Source organism: Mus musculus, chromosome 15 (assembly GCF_000001635.26).
Source record: "Mus musculus strain C57BL/6J chromosome 15, GRCm38.p6 C57BL/6J".
In the NCBI taxonomy this organism is placed as follows: Eukaryota; Metazoa; Chordata; class Mammalia; order Rodentia; family Muridae; genus Mus; species Mus musculus.
The window spans coordinates 83918007-83936960 of record NC_000081.6 but is presented as its reverse complement, the minus strand read 5'-3'; the positions used below and the strand labels follow the sequence as shown (position 1 = coordinate 83936960).

The 18954-nt window shown below is 49.3% G+C and overlaps 1 protein-coding gene across 11 annotated transcripts in view; it reads left to right on the top strand.

Annotated features, from left to right (window-relative positions):
• The window catches only part of Efcab6 (EF-hand calcium binding domain 6), a 208314-nt gene that overhangs the window by 138065 nt on the left and 51295 nt on the right, over positions 1 to 18954 (top strand). For 8 of the 11 annotated variants that reach the window (XM_006521531.2, XM_017316792.2, NM_029946.4 and 5 more), the window contains 4 exons: positions 929 to 1046; positions 3755 to 3888; positions 12500 to 12732; positions 18668 to 18764. In XM_006521531.2, coding sequence (XP_006521594.2) covers positions 929 to 1046; positions 3755 to 3888; positions 12500 to 12732; positions 18668 to 18764 — 582 coding nt within the window. Of the gene's footprint in view, positions 1 to 865; positions 1047 to 3754; positions 3889 to 4746; positions 5309 to 12499; positions 12733 to 17587; positions 17624 to 18667; positions 18765 to 18954 lie in introns of those variants that run through there. The other 3 variants (NM_001161628.1, XM_017316795.2, NM_001161629.1) reach the window with 3 other exon arrangements.

The following is an 18954-nucleotide window of genomic DNA, read 5'->3' as shown; positions in this document are numbered from 1 at the left end:
GACCATTCAATTCCCAATAAGCTTTCAGCAAGCCTTCTATCTCGGTCCCTACTTAGTTCAGCCATCCTGCTAGATGCACAGCTCCATTCTGAACCTGTAGTCTACAGCCTTCATCCAACACCGGGTAAGCAGCAAGGTGAATACATCTTCTTTCACCTGCGCTGACCACCCCCACCCCCAGCACCTCTCTGTGGGAGGCACCCTCCAGGCAGACAGCTTCCAGATTGTCCATGACCACCATGGAGCCAAGGGCATCTGCCCACAGCAGCTCAGCCAGTCAGTGCCTCCTAGGAAGGTGGCTTTGGGGGAACACTTCTGCCCCAGTGCTTGTCACCGAGGGACACATATTTGTTCCCCACTCCACGCCATATACACAAATGGAACAGGAGCATGTGTCTGTGTTGGAGTGAAGGATCCAGAACCATCTTCAGGGAGTGAACCCTCACAGGGAGAGGCCAACTGGTGCCTCCAAATGCCCTCCCATCAGACAGCTGCACAGCTTTCCTCTGTGGGTCATGATGAAACCGGAGGACAGTCTTACTTTCCCTCTGGAAACTGCCTTCATTGTGCCTTTGGTCTGGGGAAAAATGTGTGAAGAAGCTAGCTTACGGGGACCAGAAGTCGCTTGAGAGGCAAGAGATAGCCGGGTACCTTAGCTGGCAGGGCCTTGACGAAGAGCTGCTGAGCTGGCTGTGTCTATGTGTCATACTGTCTGAGCCCCCCTCCTTTATTTACTCACAAGCCCCCTCCCCAAGAATCAAGCCAGTGCCTCTATCTAGGGATACAGAAGGCCAGCCCCACCCTCGGCAGCTGTGGGCGGGGTTGGGGGCAGACAAGTAATAATGGCTGCCAGAGCCTTGCAGAAGAGCAGTGGCATCTGGGACAGCCACCCTAATGCCTCTCTCCCTCTTGCCCTCGTCCCTGCTAGGTCCTAGAGAGAAGTGGAATGCCTATGAATGACTGCCAGTATGCGATGCTGGCTTCCAAGTTAGGCTTCAAGAACGAAGAAGGCATGAGCTATCAGGACTTCACCATGGGATTTGAAGGTAGCTGGCAGGTGTCTGCGTGTCTCGCCCACGATGGGGCCTGATGTGTCACCACAGGTCTTTTCCTAGCAGTGCCGCCAGTTGGCTCCTGTGTCAGCAACCCCAGCAGAGAGACAGAAGCCACCTTTGCCTAATCTTATCTGTGTTTTAGCCCTTTCACCAAGTTCAATAGGACTTTGTGAACGGACTACAGACTCAGAGTTGATGGTCCCAAAACCCACAGCACAGTCTTTAAGACTTTTCCTCCATATAAGATTGCTATCTGAGGGCTGGGATATAGCCCAAGTAGGAGTTCTTGCCTGGCAGGCACAAGGCTGTGGGCTCAAACTGGCAATACTGGGGGAAACACACACTCTCTCTCTCTCTCTCTCTCTCTCTCTCTCTCTCTCTCTCTCTCTCTTTCTCTCTCAAATCAGAAGATGGTTTTCTATGATTAGCAATGCGGCTTACAGGCAAGTGTTGTTCTTCCCTCTTCACTGGTGGGGATGCAGACAGTCTAGATTCAGTGGTAAACCCAAGCAAGACTAGTGAGGCCGGTCATGGCCCATCCCAAATGGTCCTTAAAAAGTTAGGGAGCATATTTTGTGTCATGAGGTAAGCAGAGCTGAGTCACCCACTTGGCCACCTGTGCTTCTGCTCCTCAGTCTCTCAGAAGAGCAGGGACAGCTGGGCCTCTGGCCCTTTGAAAACCCCAGGGCCATCCATCACCTTCTCGCAGAGTCCAGCTCCTTGACAAAGCTACCAGCTTCCTGTACAGAGTCCTAGGGATACACTTGTCATTGCTGCAAGAAGCCTGCAGGGTGGTTGGGCAGCGACTCCAGTGACCCTGGACACATGTCCTTCCCCTGTCACTGGCTTTGAGGGGTGGCTTCATCACCTCTAGAGAGCTTCCCCAGCAGCACCCCTTCTTACACACCAAGAGACAGGTGCTACCCCTGTGTGGGAGTGAGGCCCTGGGCATGAGGGACAGCTTAGAATGTTGTCACCTCCTGTCTGTTTGCCACCCCTGAAGGATGTAGAGCTCTGAGGAACATCTGCTGGGCAGGTGCAGCCCTCTCTGGGCATCTTCCTGAGTTCTGGTAGGATCATGCTGGTCCCTTCCTCTCCCTGGCCTCTCCCTGTCTCTCAGTAGCCTGCTGTTGCTCTCCTCTACCAGGCCCTATAGGGCCAGATGCTTCAGGAAGGGAAAGTCATACTCTGGTGACCCTAGGGTGTGTGCGTGCAAATATATATGTTTATGTGAGTATGTGTGTGTGTTTGTGTGTGTATGTATGTGGATATGTGTTTGTATATGTGTGTGTATGTGTGCAAATGTATATGTTTATGTGCATATGTGTATGTATGTGGATATGTTTGTATATATGTGTATGTGTGTGTGCAAATGTATATGTTTATGTGTGTATGTGTGTGTTTGTGTGTGTATGTATGTGGATATGTGTTTGTATATGTGTATGTGTGCAAATGTATATGTTTATGTGTGTATGTGTGTGTGTTTGTGTGTGTGTACGTATGTGGATATATGTTTGTGTGTATGTGGATATGTGTATTTGTATGTGTATATGTTTGAGTGTGTTTGTGTATGTGTATCTGTGTGTATATATATATATATGTGTGTGTGTATGTGTTTGTATATGTGTGTGTGTACAAATGTATATGTTTATGTGTGTATATATGTGTGTGTGTGTGTGTTTGTCTGTATGTGGATATGTGTGTATTTGTGTGTGCGTGTGTGTGTGTGTTGCTCATTGTGGAGGGATCAGCTCCGATGATCTGCCAAGCAGTAATCAGCCCCTACTTTGAGATGGAGAGAGTAGAAGTCAGGGTACCCTGCCACCCCCCAAAGACCCCACATGTTACCGCAGCCATGTCCTAGAATGTATAGTCTAATGACCCCAGCCTGGTGAGCATGGGGTGAGTGATGAGGCTATAAATGGCTGTCAAAGGTCGAGCTGTGCAATCCTGAGTGCTGTCTGGACAGCCAGGGTCCCCATGAACCCAATTTCTAGTACACCATACACTTCCTTGCACCAAAAGGGAGTGTGTAACTCTAGCTCTTCATGTAGTTGGAGGGATCTAACTCAGACCCCTCTCCCGAGTTGCTCTGCCATCGTTAAGGGATAGGTAAGGAGGCCTCTTTGCTAGGGGCATACCAACTGCTGATGGAGACAGCTTAGACTCACTCATTCCTACTCCATTATTCAAAACACAAACACCGCATGCTCGCCATGTGCCAGAGCCTCTGCTAAGTGCAGATCGGCCCCTGACCAGAAGCCCCTCTATAGTCTCAGGCTGTGAACTCTGTGGTGCTCCCCTGACTCGCTGTTATTAGTGGTGCCCTGTGGCAAGGATACATGGTGAGGAAAGCCTGCTGACTTAATGAACAAGGACAAGGGAGAGGCCTTGGGAATCAGGAGATGGACCAAGGAAGGAGAGAAGCATGGGGCAGGTGTATGCGCCAAAGGTACTATGTGCCGTGTGTCCCCATGTTGTGGGAACCAAGCTCCCTTTGAGATATGAGCCTTCCAAAGAAGCGTTGGGACGTGAGGGAGGCAGACCCTTACAGAACAGTGCTATGCTGCACCCATGGGGATGCCATGCCCCATGGGGGTCTCTCAACCAGGTTTCAGAAGGGAAGGAGCGGGTCGTGAGGTAGTCACAGAGGTGTGGCTGCAGAGCTCACGGACACTCCCCACTTGTTTCCCTTTTAGACTGTATGCTGAGCGGACTGGAAACTGTCCCATTGCAGTCCCGCACGGCCTCAAGAACGAACATGGATGAGCACTTCATATCTGCCGAGGAATGCCTGAGAATTTTCCCTAAGAAACTGAAGGAATCCTTCCGGGTAACATGTAACTCTCTACATCGTAGCTCCTCTAAGGCTCCACCCTGCTCCGACTCCACAGCTCACACGTGCATGAGCTCTGGTATCCAGTCAGGCCTGGTAGCTACAGGGGACATAGAAAGATAGGCACTGACCTTAGGTTGTGGAGCCTAACTGTGATCCCCGCCCTCTGAGATGCACAGTCAACACTGATGGCAGAAATAAAGAAACCCCTCCTAGGGAGCATGGCCATGCATGGGACGGCAGACTTGGAATCCTGCACGGGCCCACTTGCGCTTACGCACCAAATTATGCATGCTCACTGCCTTCCAGAGTCTGCACTAAATATTGGGGTGCACTGCCTGGAGTCTAAGACACAGACAGGGAGTGGCAACTCATAGACACTGTGGCTAGGTGCTGAGGAGGGACAACAAGGCAGGACCCTTTAAGGCAGACTAGTCCAGAGGATGAAGGGGCCCCTGCTCCAGGTCTGAAGCCCAAGTCCAATTCTGGTAGAAAAGAAAAGAGAAGGCAGACAAGAAGCCTAGCTCAAGCTGGCCAGGAACTAACACTCTCTAAGGGAAGGCAAACAGCAGGGCACAAGAATGGACTCCCTGCACATGAGACCTTCAATGGACAACGTAGATAAATGGTCCCAACAAACTCCATGGTAAGAAGTAGGAAGGGTTTAGAGAAGAAGAAAGATGAGTTTAGCAATCTTGTCTGTGTGAGAACAGAGCACTTGACTTTGGGGGGAATAGCAGGCCCATCCTAACTGCTCAGGAATATGGGTGAATGGGCAGACCGCTGGGAGGCAGCAGGTGGGTAGAGAGGAAGGCAGGAGAACCAGAGACTCTGGTGAATTGAGGACATGCCCTGGTAGGAGCCACATCCAGGTCCTCTGTGGCTCCTATGGCCTTGACCTTCAACCTGGTCACCTGGCTGGCAAGTGCAGGCGCAGGAGCATGCCTCTGCCTGCATCTGCAGAGCTGGGCTTTTGTGCCACATTCCATTTTTTAAAACAGTGAGCAGAATGAAGCAGGACCACAGGAAGATGGCATGAGCTGCCTTTCTATGCTCCGTTTTCCACCGCACAGTCCGATTCTGATCTTGCAGGGTGCTCCACCCACACGGGGCTCTGCCCAGCCGCCTGTTCACTCTGACTCCTCATTCTGGCTCTGCTCTGGCATGGCCCTCTTCTCATTTGCACTATCTGTTCCTTTCCTAGGCAACTTCACTCCTTTGGAATGCTCCCTGTCCTCTGGGATGCTCCCTGTCCTCTGGGATGCTCCCTGTCCTCTGGGATGCCCCCTGTCCTTGGGGATGCTCCATGTCCTCTGGGATGCTCCATGTCCTCTGGGATGCTCCCTGGCCCTCTTTAAGCCCCTCATGTGAGCCACATGGATCTGCTGGCTCTTGGGGACTCAGCCTATGTGCCATTGTAAGCATATTGAACCACAATCCCATCATTCTCTCTCCACCCACCACCACTACCACCTGCTTGCCACACACTGTGATCCGTGCTTGCTTAGTTGGCGACTCAGTGAAGGTTCTCATTGCGTGCCAGGTGGCACACGCGTAACACTTGCTTTACTCTCTACCCACCTTATCAAGTAGAAATTGAGGAAGCTGATGGTCAGAGATGGAAACTTACCCAAAGCCCAACAGCTGTTGGCTGCAATAGCCAGAAACTAGAGTGTGTCTGTTGAGGTGCAAGTCCTGGGTGATGCTACCCAGGATTGTCATGCTGGGGAAGGGGACTGTGAGACTGAAGTTTGTACACTTGTGAGGATTTTGGGTACTGGATCCTCAGCATCTAAGTTGTACCTATAGCACAGCAGTGAGGGTTGGTGGGAGACTGGTCTCACCCATGGCTGCTGTGTACGTCACATTGGAGTGCTGTTACTGGCTCCATGTTTGACTCCCTGGCAGACTGTGAGAGGGCTGTGCTTCCATCCTCACCAAGAGTTTAGCACCTCACAGGTACCCAGAGCATACTCAGCCTCATTTACCCAACAAGCTTCATCACATAATGTGCAGGGCATTGCTCTAGGAGCTGGGGCTGGAGCCAGGCAGATAGGAGCACCAGTCTTGTGCTCCTTGAGTCAGCATGCAAGCAGAGGCAAGTGAGGTAGAAATAAGCTTTGTAGGCACTGGGACTGTGGAGAGAGAGTTCACCAACATGACCCGGGGCATCCTTGGGTATCAGAGGGTGGGGCGGGTGGGGGAATGAGATGAGGGTTAATGAGTTGGGCTATAAGGGAGAGCACAGTGGCTGGGCAGCATGAGAGGCTGGAGAACAGGCATTGCCTGATGTAGATAGGTTGATGACCAGGATTCTGTTAGGTTCCCGAGGGATCAGGGCTTTGGGTGGGATTAAGACAGGTGAGCGAGACACCCGCCAGCTACCCACAACACCCGCCACGGGATCTTAAGACTTCTGGTGAGTGGAACACAGCGTCTACTCCAATCCAATCACGTGGGACCTGAGACTGCATTAGTTAGGGAAGCAGAAAACCCGGCCTGAGTAGGGGCACAAGCCCCTTCCAGTCTGAGCAGCACCGGGGTAGCTAGGGCGCAGAGTCGGCTGACACTTGCCAGCTACTCACAACACCAGCTACGGGATCTTAAGACTTCAGGTGATCCGGCCACCCTCCTGGCCAGAGGACAGGTGTCCGCCCAGGAGCCCTTGGCCTCAGGATCTGCGGGAGCCATCTTGGTTCCGGGACTCCGCCGGACTTAGGAACTTAGTCTGCACAGGTGAGAGTGTGCACCACAGAAGCTGACAGCTTCTGGGACAGGCGGGAGCCACAGAGCTACTGAGGCAGCACCCTTTTCAGGTCCCAGATATCCGGCCACCTTCCTGGCCAGAGGACAGGTGTCCACCCGGCCCGGGAGGCTTTTGCATCTAGATTGGCAGTAGCCATCTTGGTTCTGGGACTCCACCGAACATAGTCTGCACAGGTGAGAGTGTGCACCACACAAGCTGACAGCTTCTGTGACCCGCCAAAGCAACACAGCTTCTGGGAAAGGTCCTGTTTTGGGCCTTCATCTTCAGCCAGGAGGAGGTCCAAACACCAGATATCTGTGCACCTTCCCTGTAAGAGGAGAGCTTGCCTGCAGAGAGTGCTCTGACCACTGAGACTCAGAGGAGAGATCCTGCCTCCCAGGTCTGCTGATAGAGGCTAACAGAATCACCAGAAGAACAATCTCTAAACAGAGACAACTATAACAACTACCTCCAGAGATTACCAGATGGCGAAAGGTAAACGTAATAATCTTACTAACAGAAACCAAGACCACTCACCATCATCAGAACCCAGCACTCCCACTTCGCCCAGTCCAGGGCACCCCAACACACCGGAAAAGCTAGACCTGGATCTAAAAGCATGTCTCATGATGATGGTAGAGGACATCAAGAAGGACTTTAATAACACACTTAAAGAAATACAGGAGAACACTGCTAAACAGGTAGAAGGCATTAAAGAGGAAGCACAAAAATCCCTTAAAGAATTGCAGGAAAACCAGACCAAACAGGTGATGGAACTGAATAAAACCATCCAAGGCCTAAAAAGGGAAGTAGACACAATAAAGAAAACCCAAATTGAGGCAACACTGGAGATAGAAACCCTAGGAAAGAAATCTGGAACCATAGATGCGAGCATCAGCAAAAGAATACAAGAAATGGAAGAGAGAATCTTAGGTGCAGAAGACTCCATAGAGAACATCGGCACAACAATCAAAGAAAATACAAAATCCAAAAAGATCCTAACTCAAAACATCCAGGAAATCCAGGACACAATGAGAAGACCAAACCTACGGATAATAGGAGTAGATGAGAATGAAGATTTTCAACTCAAAGAACCGGCAAATATCTTCAACAAAATTATAGAAGAAAACTTCCCAAACCTAAAGAAAGAGATGCCCATGAACATACAAGAAGCCTACAGAACTCCAAATAGACTGGACCAGAAAAGAAATTCCTCCCGACACATAATAATCAGAACAACAAATGCACTAAATAAAGATAGAATACTAAAAGCAGTAAGAGAAAAAGGTCAAGTAACATATAAAGGCAAGCCTATCAGAATTACACCAGACTTTTCACCAGAGACTATGAAAGCCAGAAGGGCCTGGACAGATGTTATACAGAAACTAAGAGAACACAAATTCCAGCCAAACTCTCAATTACCATAGATGGAGAAACCAAAGTATTCCACGACAAAACCAAATTCACACATTATCTTTCCACGAATCCAGCCCTTCAAAGGATAATAACAGAAAAAAAACCAATACAAGGATGGAAACCACGTCCTAGAAAAAGCAAGAAGGTAATCCCTCAACAAACCTAAAAGAAGACAGCCACAAGAACAGAATGCCAACTCTAACAACAAAAATAAAAGGAAGCAACAATTACTTTTCCTTAATATCTCTTAATATCAATGGACTCAACTCCCCAATAAAAAGACATAGACTAACAGACTGGCTACACAAACAGGACCCAACATTTTGCTGCTTACAGGAAACTCATCTCAGAGAAAAAGATAGACACTACCTCAGAATGAAAGGCTGGAAAACAATTTTCCAAGCAAATGGTAGGAAGAAACAAGCTGGAGTAGCCATCCTAATATCTAATAAAATCGACTTCCAACCCAAAGTCATCAAAAAGGACAAGGAAGGGTATTTCATACTCATCAAAGGTAAAATCCTCCAAGAAGAACTATCAATTCTGAATATCTATGCTCCAAATACAAGGGCAGCCACATTCATTAAAGATACTTTAGTAAAGCTCAAAGCATACATTGCACCTCACACAATAATAGTGGGAGACTTCAACACACCACTTTCACCAATGGACAGATCATGGAAACAGAAACTAAACAGGGACACAGTGAAACTAACAGAGGTCATGAAACAAATGGATCTGACAGATATCTACAGAACATTTTATCCTAAAACAAAAGGATATACCTTCTTCTCAGCACCTCATGGTACCTTCTCCAAAATTGACCACATAATTGGTCACAAAACAAGCCTCAACATATACAAAAATATTGAAATTGTCCCATGCATCCTATCAGATCACCATGGACTAAGGCTGATCTTCAATAACAAAATAAATATTAGAAAGCCAACATACACGTGGAAACTAACAACACTCTTCTCAATGATACCTTGGTCAAGGAAGGAAGAAAGAAACTAAAGATCTCAGAAGATGAAAAGATCTCCCATGCTCATGGATTGGCAGGATCAACATTGTAAAAATGGCTATCTTGCCAAAAGCAATCTACAGATTCAATGCAATCCCCATCAAAATTCCAACTCAATTCTTCAAGGAATTAGAAAGGGCAATCTGCAAATTCATCTGGAACAACAAAAAACCTAGGATAGCAAAAACTCTTCTCAAGGATAAAAGAACCTCTGGTGGAATCACCATGCCTGACCTAAAGCTGTACTACAGAGCAATCATGATAAAAACTGCATGGTACTGGTATAACGACAGACAAGTAGACCAATGGAACAGAATTGAAGGCCCTGAGATGAACCCACACACCTATGGTCACTTGATCTTTGACAAGGGAGCAAAAACCATTCAGTGGAAAAAAGACAGCATTTTCAACAAATGGTACTGGCACAACTGGCGGTTATCATGTAGAAGAATGCGAATTGATCCATTCCTATCTCCTTGTACTAAGGTCAAATCTAAGTGGATTAAGGAACTCCACATAAAACCAGAAGCACTGAAACTTATAGAGGAGAAAGTAGGGAAAAGCCTCGAAGATATGGGCACAGGGGAAAAATTCCTGAATAGAACAGCAATGGCTTGTGCTGTAAGATCGAGAATCGATAAATGGGACCTCATAAAGTTGCAAAGCTTCTGCAAGGCAAAAGACACCGTCAATAAGACAAAAAGACCACCAACAGACTGGGAAAGGATCTTTACCTATCCTAAATCAGATAGGGGACTAATATCCAATATATATAAAGAACTCAAGAAGGTAGACTCCAGAAAATCAAATAACCCCATTAAAAAATGGGGCTCAGAACTGAACAAAGAATTCTCACTGAGGAATACCGAATGGCAGAGAAGCACCTGAAAAAATGTTCAACATCCTTAATCATCAGGGAAATGCAACTCAAAACAACCCTGAGATTCCACCTCATACCAGTCAGAATGACTAAGATCAAAAATTCAGGTGACAGCAGATGCTGGCGTGGATGTGGAGAAAGAGGAACACTCCTTCATTGTTGGTGGGATTGCAAGCTTGTACAACCACTCTGGAAATCAGTTTGGCGGTTCCTCAGAAAATTGGACATAATACTACCAGAGGATCCCGCAATACCTCTCCTGGGCATATATCCAGAAGATGTTCCAACCGGTAAGAAGGACACATGCTCCACTATGTTCATAGCAGCCTTATTTATAATAGCCAGAAGCTGAAAAGATCCCAGATGCCCCTCAACAGAGGAATGGATACAGAAAATGTGGTACATTTACACAATGGAGTGCTACTCAGCTATTAAAAGGAATGAATTTATGAAATTCCTAAGCAAATGGATGGACCTGGAGGGCATCATCCTGAGTGAGGTAACACAATCACAAAGGAACTCACACAATATATACTCACTGATAAGTGGATATTAGCCCAAAAACTTAGGATAACCAAGATATAAGATACAATTTGTTAAATGCATGAAACTCAAGAAGAACGAATACCAAAGTGTGGACACTGTGCCCCTTCTTAGAATTGGGAACAAAACACCCATGGAAAGAGTTACAGAGATAAAGTTTGGAGCTGTGATGAAAGGATGGACCATCCAAAGACTGCCATATCCAGGGATCCATCCCATAATCAGCTTCCAAACGCTGACACCATTGCATACACTAGCAAGATTTTGCTGATAGGACCCAGATATAGCTGTCTCTTGTGAGACAATGCCGGGGCCTAGCAAACACAGAAGTGGATGCTCACAGTCAGCTATTGGATGGATCACAGGGCCCCCAATGGAGGAGCTAGAGAAAGTACCCAAGGAGCTAAAGGGATCTGCAACCCTTTAGGTGGAACAACATTATGAACTAACCAGTACCCCAGAGCTCTTGACTCTAGCTGCATATGTATCAAAAGATGGCCTAGTTGGCCATCACTGGAAAGAGAGGCCCATTGGACTTGCAAACTTTATATGCCCCAGTACAGGGGAACGCCAGGGCCAAAAAGTGGCAGTGGGTGGGTAGGGGAGTGGGGGGGGGAGTGTATTGGGGACTTTTTAGATAGTATTGGAAATGTAAATGAGGAAAATACCTAATTAAAAAAAAAGACAGGTGAGCGAGAAGGGTAGGTTCTAGGTGCAGGGAGCAAGGCTGATGTGTGACACATCCATGAGACACAAACAGGAGGACTTGGGACTCTGAGTATGTGTTCTGAGCAACTAGCAAGGGCAAGCTTCCATCTGCCAAGGAAGAGGCCTGTGAGGATTGAGCAAGACGTTTGCCTTTGGCCATCTGCACAGTGAGTCTGCAGTATGAGAGGCTCAGAGCCAGAGCTAGAGGGAACCAGTGAACGGGGATGAGTCTGCAGCCCTACTGGCAGAGCCCTCTCCCCTCTGCATGCAGTGACTCCAAGGCAGAGCCGGCTTCATCTAAAATATCTCCATGCTGTTCAGCATGGTGACTGCTGCACATAGGAATGTCTGGTGACTGAATCAGTGAAGTATCTTGGCTAAAACTTGCCACAAAAACCCAAAGCACCTAATTAGATGCTAACATGAAACAGGCTCCTCAGGTTTCTAAACAACTCCTGCTGGGGAGCTATAGCCTGAAGGGAGCACTGTGGGATCTTCAAGACTCCAGACAAGTTCCCAGGAGAGGGCAGCATAAGGGATCCCTGGGAACAGGGCGCTAAGACCATGTCAGCTTTGTGAGCCAGAGAACTGTGCATATTGTGGCCACAGGCAGGTATCAGTCCCCTTGCTCTCTGATTTTAAGCAGCAGACATAGTGACAAACAGCATTTTAGGATACTCACAGAACACGCCAAATGGCCTCCAAAGTGTGGCACATTCTTTAGCAATTTTATAGGTGAGAAGGGGAAGGGTGGCAAGGTCAGGTGCCTTGCCCAAAGTTACACTGATAGTAAGAGGGTGTGAGTAACTAGAGTGCTTTGGGGTATACCAGCACCCAGTGACTCTTGAACCTGTTTCTTTATATGCCAATCATGAAGGCCTCTGAGCAGCACCATGGACAGAGCAAAGGGCTGCTGCCCAGCCTTCCAGACTGAGCCCTGGCGCAGGTGGCTCCTGGCTGTGAAGCCTGGCCTTAGGGTTTGCTCATCAGAAAAGAAATGTGGTCAGACCTTCCAAACACTTCAGGGGCAGGGAGAGCTTTGCCTTCTCCAGGAAGCGCCGCCTACTCTCCTCACTCCGTGTACAGTGCAGGCACAGAACATGCAGGTATCCCAAGCTGTCTACACTCTCCCAACGCCTTAAGTTTCCCACTTCCGGGAGAGGTCCGTAGTCCACCTGTGTCCCTGCGCACGTGTGTGTGTGTGTGTGTGTGTGTGTGTGTGTGTGTGTGTGTGTGTGAGTGGCACAGAGGCAGGAAGGGAAGTGCATTGACCTGTGTGTTTTGTTTCTAGGACGTGTACTCCGCCTTCTTTAGAATAGACTTGGACAGGGATGGCATTATAAGCATGCACGACTTTCACAGACTGCTGCAGTACCTACAGCTCAACATGGTCGACCTCGAGTTTGAGCGCTTCCTCAGCCTCCTGGGCCTGAGACTTAGTGTCACTCTAAACTTCCGAGAGTTCCAGAACCTGTGTGAGAAGAGGCCCTGGAAATCAGATGAGGCACCTCAAAGGCTCATCAGGTAAGAAGGCAGTGTGGTCAGAGCCATCGGTGCGTGCCTGATACTCCACCTGGAAGACCGGGCAGTTCTGGTGCAGCCACGGTGGCACACAAAAATGACCCTGGAGCCACCTCTCCTCCCCCCTTTTTCTGAGTTTAGAAAACACACGCACACACCTGTACATGTGCACGCCACGTGGTAGGCAGAACAATCAGATAAGACGCCCATGGTTCCACCGTGGGGATGTGACTTCAGAGCTCACTGCTTACCAGGCCTTTTCTCAAACATACAGATGCGTGCATGCACGTACTCTCTTGTCCATGTCTCTGCATGGAGTTGGGGGCGTGACTTTCTGCTCAGCCTTTCAAGGCTGAAGCATTGGAAAACTTTGGATAGCCTCTGTTGTCTGAGGCCACTCCAGGGAAGGAAGATGGGGGCTGAATGGGACCAAGGTTCAAATGTCCCATCAAGTAAACTCAACAACTGTTCACATGAACAGGGTGTGCCCCCAACTCCTCCTCAGCTCCCGATGTTCACTTGGGCCATGGGTGAGAATTTAGGAAGGCCCAGACCTATCTATGGCTGTTTCTTAGGAGATGCAGGGCCTGCTGTCAGCCTGTCCCAGAAAGTGACGCCCTTACCCCGTTGCCTAGCCCACAAGGCCTCACCCTGGGCAGAAGGAGAGTCCCAGTCCACTCTGGGTTCACTATTTGTGTCTCTGACCTTCTTGAGATCAGAGTTAGGGTCACTCACTACCTATGAACATCACCCAGAACTCCAGATCCAATACCTCCCCCGTCAAAGGGGCATCTGCATGTATACACTCACCTATATACATACCCATCATTAAAAACAAACCTTGGGGGTCTGGGGAGATTAAGAACCTGTATTGCTCTTACAGATGACCCAGCTTTGGTTCTCTGTACCTACATTAGGCTCCTCACAACCACCTGTAACTCCAACTTCAGAGAGATCTGAATCTTTGGCCACCTTGGGCACCTGTACTTACATGCACTGAACACAGACACATGCTCGCGCAGATGCAGAAGTTAAAAGGACAACTTAAAAATCCTGCCAAAGAATACTTTGGAAAATGTGCGCAGAATGGCCATGGAAACTTTCACCACCAGAGCATAGGCTTAGCCATCTAGTGGTTTGTCCTTGCTTGTATCTGTTTACTTACTGGATATTTGCAGTGAGTTAACTCAGTGCTGGGCATCGCCGTGGGCCTTCGTGACCCAATGTGAACAGGGCTCAAGGCTGCATCAGGAACTCAGGCTGGAGGCCGAGATGACGTGGGAGTAAAGAGCCACACTGAGGCACAAGGAGGGTGGAGACAGGTGTCCAGAAGTGGGTACTCTTGAGTGGGACCCTGAAGTGTGAGTAGGAATCTGTCAGCTGACGGAAGGCTGTTAAAGGCCAGAGAACAACACTGGTAAAACATCGCAGAGCACATTTGGAAGTTGCTGGCAGACGTGCGGCTCCACAGTGAGACACGGTGGGAAGGGGTGCGGGGGGAGCTGAGTATGAAGCAGCCCCACGCGGGTGGCAGGGTTCCCCCTCTCCAGCAGGTAGGTAGGTTTACATGCCATGGGACAGAAGAATCAGATGTACTCTAGAAAGATGCGTCAGCAGCCCCAGAGTAAAAGATGAATTCAGGGAGCAGAGGCTGGATCCTAGTAGGACAGGACTAGGTCTCTAGGCATCTGGGAGAGGCAGCTCTGAGACTGGAAGCAAGACACGGCTCTAGAGAGGTCTGACTTCCCAGCCAGACGGTGTGCCGGGAGACCCCTTGGGCCCTGAGGTGGTGTTGTGTCCTAAGGACCCTAAGGAGAGGTGAAAGGCAGAGAGGAGCCTTGCCCATTCTACAGAGCCACCGGATACCCATCCATTTCTGGAAACCCCTGGGCCCCTTGGCTGGGCCCCCTACTCTTTAAGCCCCCACTGCCCTTGACTTTGAGAATTTGTTGCTCTTTGGAAGAGAGGTGACCTCCTGTTTGCTTCATAGCTACACTACACACTGTGTCTTTCCTTGTGGACATCAGTTGGAATGACTTGGCCCAGGGACCTGTCTCCCACTCACCTATTAAACACAGCACCACACTCATAGACTGCCATGGGTCCTTGTCAACAAGGTAGACTGTGCAGGTTCTTATCAAGGGACACTGCATTCAAATCCCTCCTGCTGGGTAACCAACACAGTGAGCCTGCCAGGTCTCCATTTGTCCTCAGACACCGTTCACTGTGTGCACACTTTCATTCCTATGATCTGTGTCTCCCATGGGACTGCCCCACATCTGACTCTCTGATGACACCAAAACTCCTTCCTGTCTCATTTCTCATCCTGTAGCCATCTGAGAATGGTGTGTGGTCTCACCAAACCCTACAGAGGGGTGGCAGAGATGTCTTAAAGGGACAGTGAAACCCCGGACTCTGCAGTGAGGGACTGGAAAGACAAGGTCATGGCAAAGCTTGTCAAACAGCTCTCTTCTTATTATGGATTTGCCTTTCTTTTTAAGCCATTTATTTTTACTTCTGTCTGTGTGCTACTTGTGTGTGTGTCCCCTGAAGCTGGAATTACAGGTAGTTATGATCTGCCTGATGTAGGTGCTAGGAATCCCCTTCCTCCCACCTGCCTATCCCCTCCTCCCCCATCTCTGTTTCTTTACTTAGAACTTCCATGTACCCAGCCCTCCCTCTCAAGGACCCACTCACCCTTTTCTCCCGGGCAGGCCTTTGGGCTACAGCAGCCACTGTTGGATCTCATGGCTTCAGCATCACGCTCACTGGTCCATCTTTTATCTTGATAGTTGATGAGATTTTCTTGGTTTTCCTTACTAGAATTTGGGGCCATGTCCTGGGCATTTGCGTTGTTGCACTGTGATACTGTGGGCCTGCTAGAATTCTCGAGGCATGTTGGCTGGTTGGCCTCTCCCTGCCAGCTGTTCACACTCTTAGTTTCTTTAGCTTGATAGTTCCAACCTTCCTCCCGAGGCTACACGATTCATCCAGTTATGCAAGTCACTGCAGCTCTGCTCCAGGGACACTGGTACACTCCCGGAGGCAGGGCCCAGTGGCAGTGTTAGCCTCTGAGCCATACCTGTGCCTGTAGCAGATGGCACATTTATGTCTTCCTGGGGTACCAGAACCTATTAACAGTCCTGAGATCACAAGCTGCCTTAGTTGTACTCTTACACGAGTTCTCGCGAACGGCCAGGAAAGACGCAACAAACCGGAATCTTCTGCGGCAAAGCTTTATTGCTTACATCTTCAGGAGCCAGAGAGCAAGAGAGCAAGAGCTCTATTGCTTACATCTTTAGGAGCCAGAGCGCAAGAGAGCAAGAGCAAGAGCAAGAGCTTTATTGCTTACATCTTTAGGAGCAAGAGAGCAAGAGAGCAAGAGAGCAAGAGCAAGAGCAAGAGCAAGAGAGCAAGAGCTTTATTGCTTACATCTTCAGGAGCCAGAGAGCAAGAGAGAGAATGGCGAAACCCCGTCCCTTTTAAGGAGAATTATCCTCCGCCTAGGATGTGTCACTCCCTGATTGGCTGCAGCCCATCGGCCGAGTAGTCGTCATGGGGAAGGCAGAGCACATGGAGTGGAGAACTACCCTTGGCACATGCGCAGATTATTTGTTTACCACTTAGAACACAGGATGTCAGCGCCATCTTGCAACGGCGAATGTGAGGGCGGCTCCCTACATTGTACCAAATGCTCCTCACTGCACTTGACCCCCAAGGCCATTGGAGATGAGCTTGTTATTCGTTCAGTCCCTGTGCGGGTTTTAGCTTTTATTGTCTTGAGATGGAATCTCTTTGTAGAGCTCATGCCAGCCTGGGAACACACACAGTGTTCCTGTCTCCGCCCCTGAGCGCTGATATTACAGATGCTCAACATCACACACTCAGCATCACACGCTCTCCATCACACGCTCAGCATCACACGCTCACCATCACATGCTCAGCATCACACGCTCAGCATCACACGCTCAGCATCACGCGCTCACCATCACACGCTCACCATCACACGCTCACCATCACATGTAGCTTCTGCTCCAGTCTTGGGAACTCTCAGACACCAGTCTAAGTACAGGCCACAGAGTGTCTTCAAAAGGGCAAATGAGTTCAGAAGGCCTGAGCTGGAGGCCAGGATCCTGTGCAGTAAGTATCTGTAGGGGACAAGTATCTGTAGGGGACAGGCCCATCTTTCTATAACTTCCAGAGCTAGACTGCCCAGGGCACAAGGTCGTCAAGGGCAGGTCGGCACAGCAGGCTGTTCTCTGAGTGATAGTTTGAAGTGGGCCGTGGGTCACAGCATGAGAACCTACATCTGAGATGCAGCCCCAGAACAGAGGAGGGCCCTTCCTTGTGACAGCTTTTCTAGGTGATCGGGTGGCTGATCTCTGCACCTACCCTGTCTCATCTCAAGGTCCTCCTCTGATAGGCCCAGGTGAGGGACTACATCTGGCAGGACAGATAAGCTCACGTGCCTGGCATTTCTGATAGGATCCCGCCTCTTCACAGGTGGTGTTATTTATTGGCACAGATAAATTATTTACCAGTTTGTCGCTCCTGCTGTGCTGGCAGATGGGGGTTGTTTACTTGTGTAAACAAGATGCAGTCTCCTTTCATCTCCGTGCTTAAAGCACCGCAGGCTAGCGTGCAGCATTAGGAAGTGGAGACACAGGACGAGGCTGCCAAAAAGCCTCCACTCCCCAGCACCTCACGGGGCTTCCATCCTTACAAGCCAGGGGGGAAGAACACCACAGGGTCCTGCCACCCTTCCCAGGCCCCCCGTGGGGACCACAGCCACAGAGACCAAGGTGGCAGGGCAGCGGATCCTTTGCCACCCATGAAGTTCCGTGATTCTGAGGAGGCCAGTAGGCAGTTGGAGAGAAATGTCGAAGAAACATGGGTGAGACCAGACACTCGTGGCATTGCTCGGAGGGTAGAGGGGGTGAAGCCAGGGATACCAGAAGCATTAAGTAGGAGAGGCAAGAAGGGTTCATACTGGGAACCAGAGAGAGAGAGAGCCCAAGGCCAAGACATTGGTCCTACAGGCAACCACTGACCTGTGATCTCAACTGTCCACAATTTCCTGATCTGCTTAGTGGGCAGAGCAGCCCAGACATCCATTTTTCTCTGTCTAGCCACAGCCATTGTGCCCCATGCAGGCCTATCTAGGGCCTTTCTAAGGTACCTTAAGTATCCTTCATCTGTAAGTAAATATAATGGAATAAGGATCATCTATCAGTCCTATACAGCTTAACTCTTGAAAATTCGCCATGGTAGAGGTTGGGTGTCATGTCTCAGTGGTTAGGAACATATGGCCTGCTCTTAGGGATGCCCCAAGTTCAGGTCCCAGCATCTTTGTCAGGCAGTTCACAACCACATGCCGTGCAGCTCCGCTGAGGAAACCTGCACTCACGTACACTTCCTGCCCCCACATACCTATACATCACTAGGAATAAGAAAAATAATAAGACTTGAAAATTAAAAGTAGCTGGGGCTGGGAGAAGGGACCTCCGTGCTTTGTAATGTACCTCCGTGCTTTGTTATGTACCTCAGTTGAATCGGGACTTGCAAAATCAGAGCTAAAAGGTCCTGAAGCCCCTTCCTAAGGCACTTAATGTCCTATTATACACACCTTCTGCTTTTTCAAACTCTTGGGGAAGAAATGGGCCCTATGAGCTTCGTGTGCTGGTTGGGGGGAGGGGTGCGTGTTATGGATAATTTTTTTCTTAAATCTGAAAATAAAGTTTCAGAAGACCCCTTTCCCCCACCCCAGCATGCAGTTGGGGAAATGAGACTGTGTTGTAAGAACTGAGTCGGTCCAGATGTGAAACCACAGACTTTAATGGCACCTTTGAAGCATCAGGGGTAGGGGTGGGGGTGGGGGCCCTTAGGAGAGCCCTAACCCATCACTTCTAAACCCGGTTGTGTATTCTCTTCTCTTCAGATGTAAACAGAAAGTTGCAGATTCAGAGCTAGCCTGTGAGCAGGCTCATCAGTACCTCATCATGAAAGCCAAAACCAGATGGGCAGACCTGTCCAAGGTAAGGGGGTGGGGGGAGCCTACCTCCATAGTTCAGGACCGCTGTGATAACCCCACTGCCAGAGCAGTGTGGAGAAGGGGACACAGCTCCAGGTACCCTCAGTGTTGGTCCCTAACACTCTGAGTGACCTGTCTTGGCTTTGCTTTAACCAAAGCACCATCAGTGACTGCAGCTATGATGAAGTTGTTTG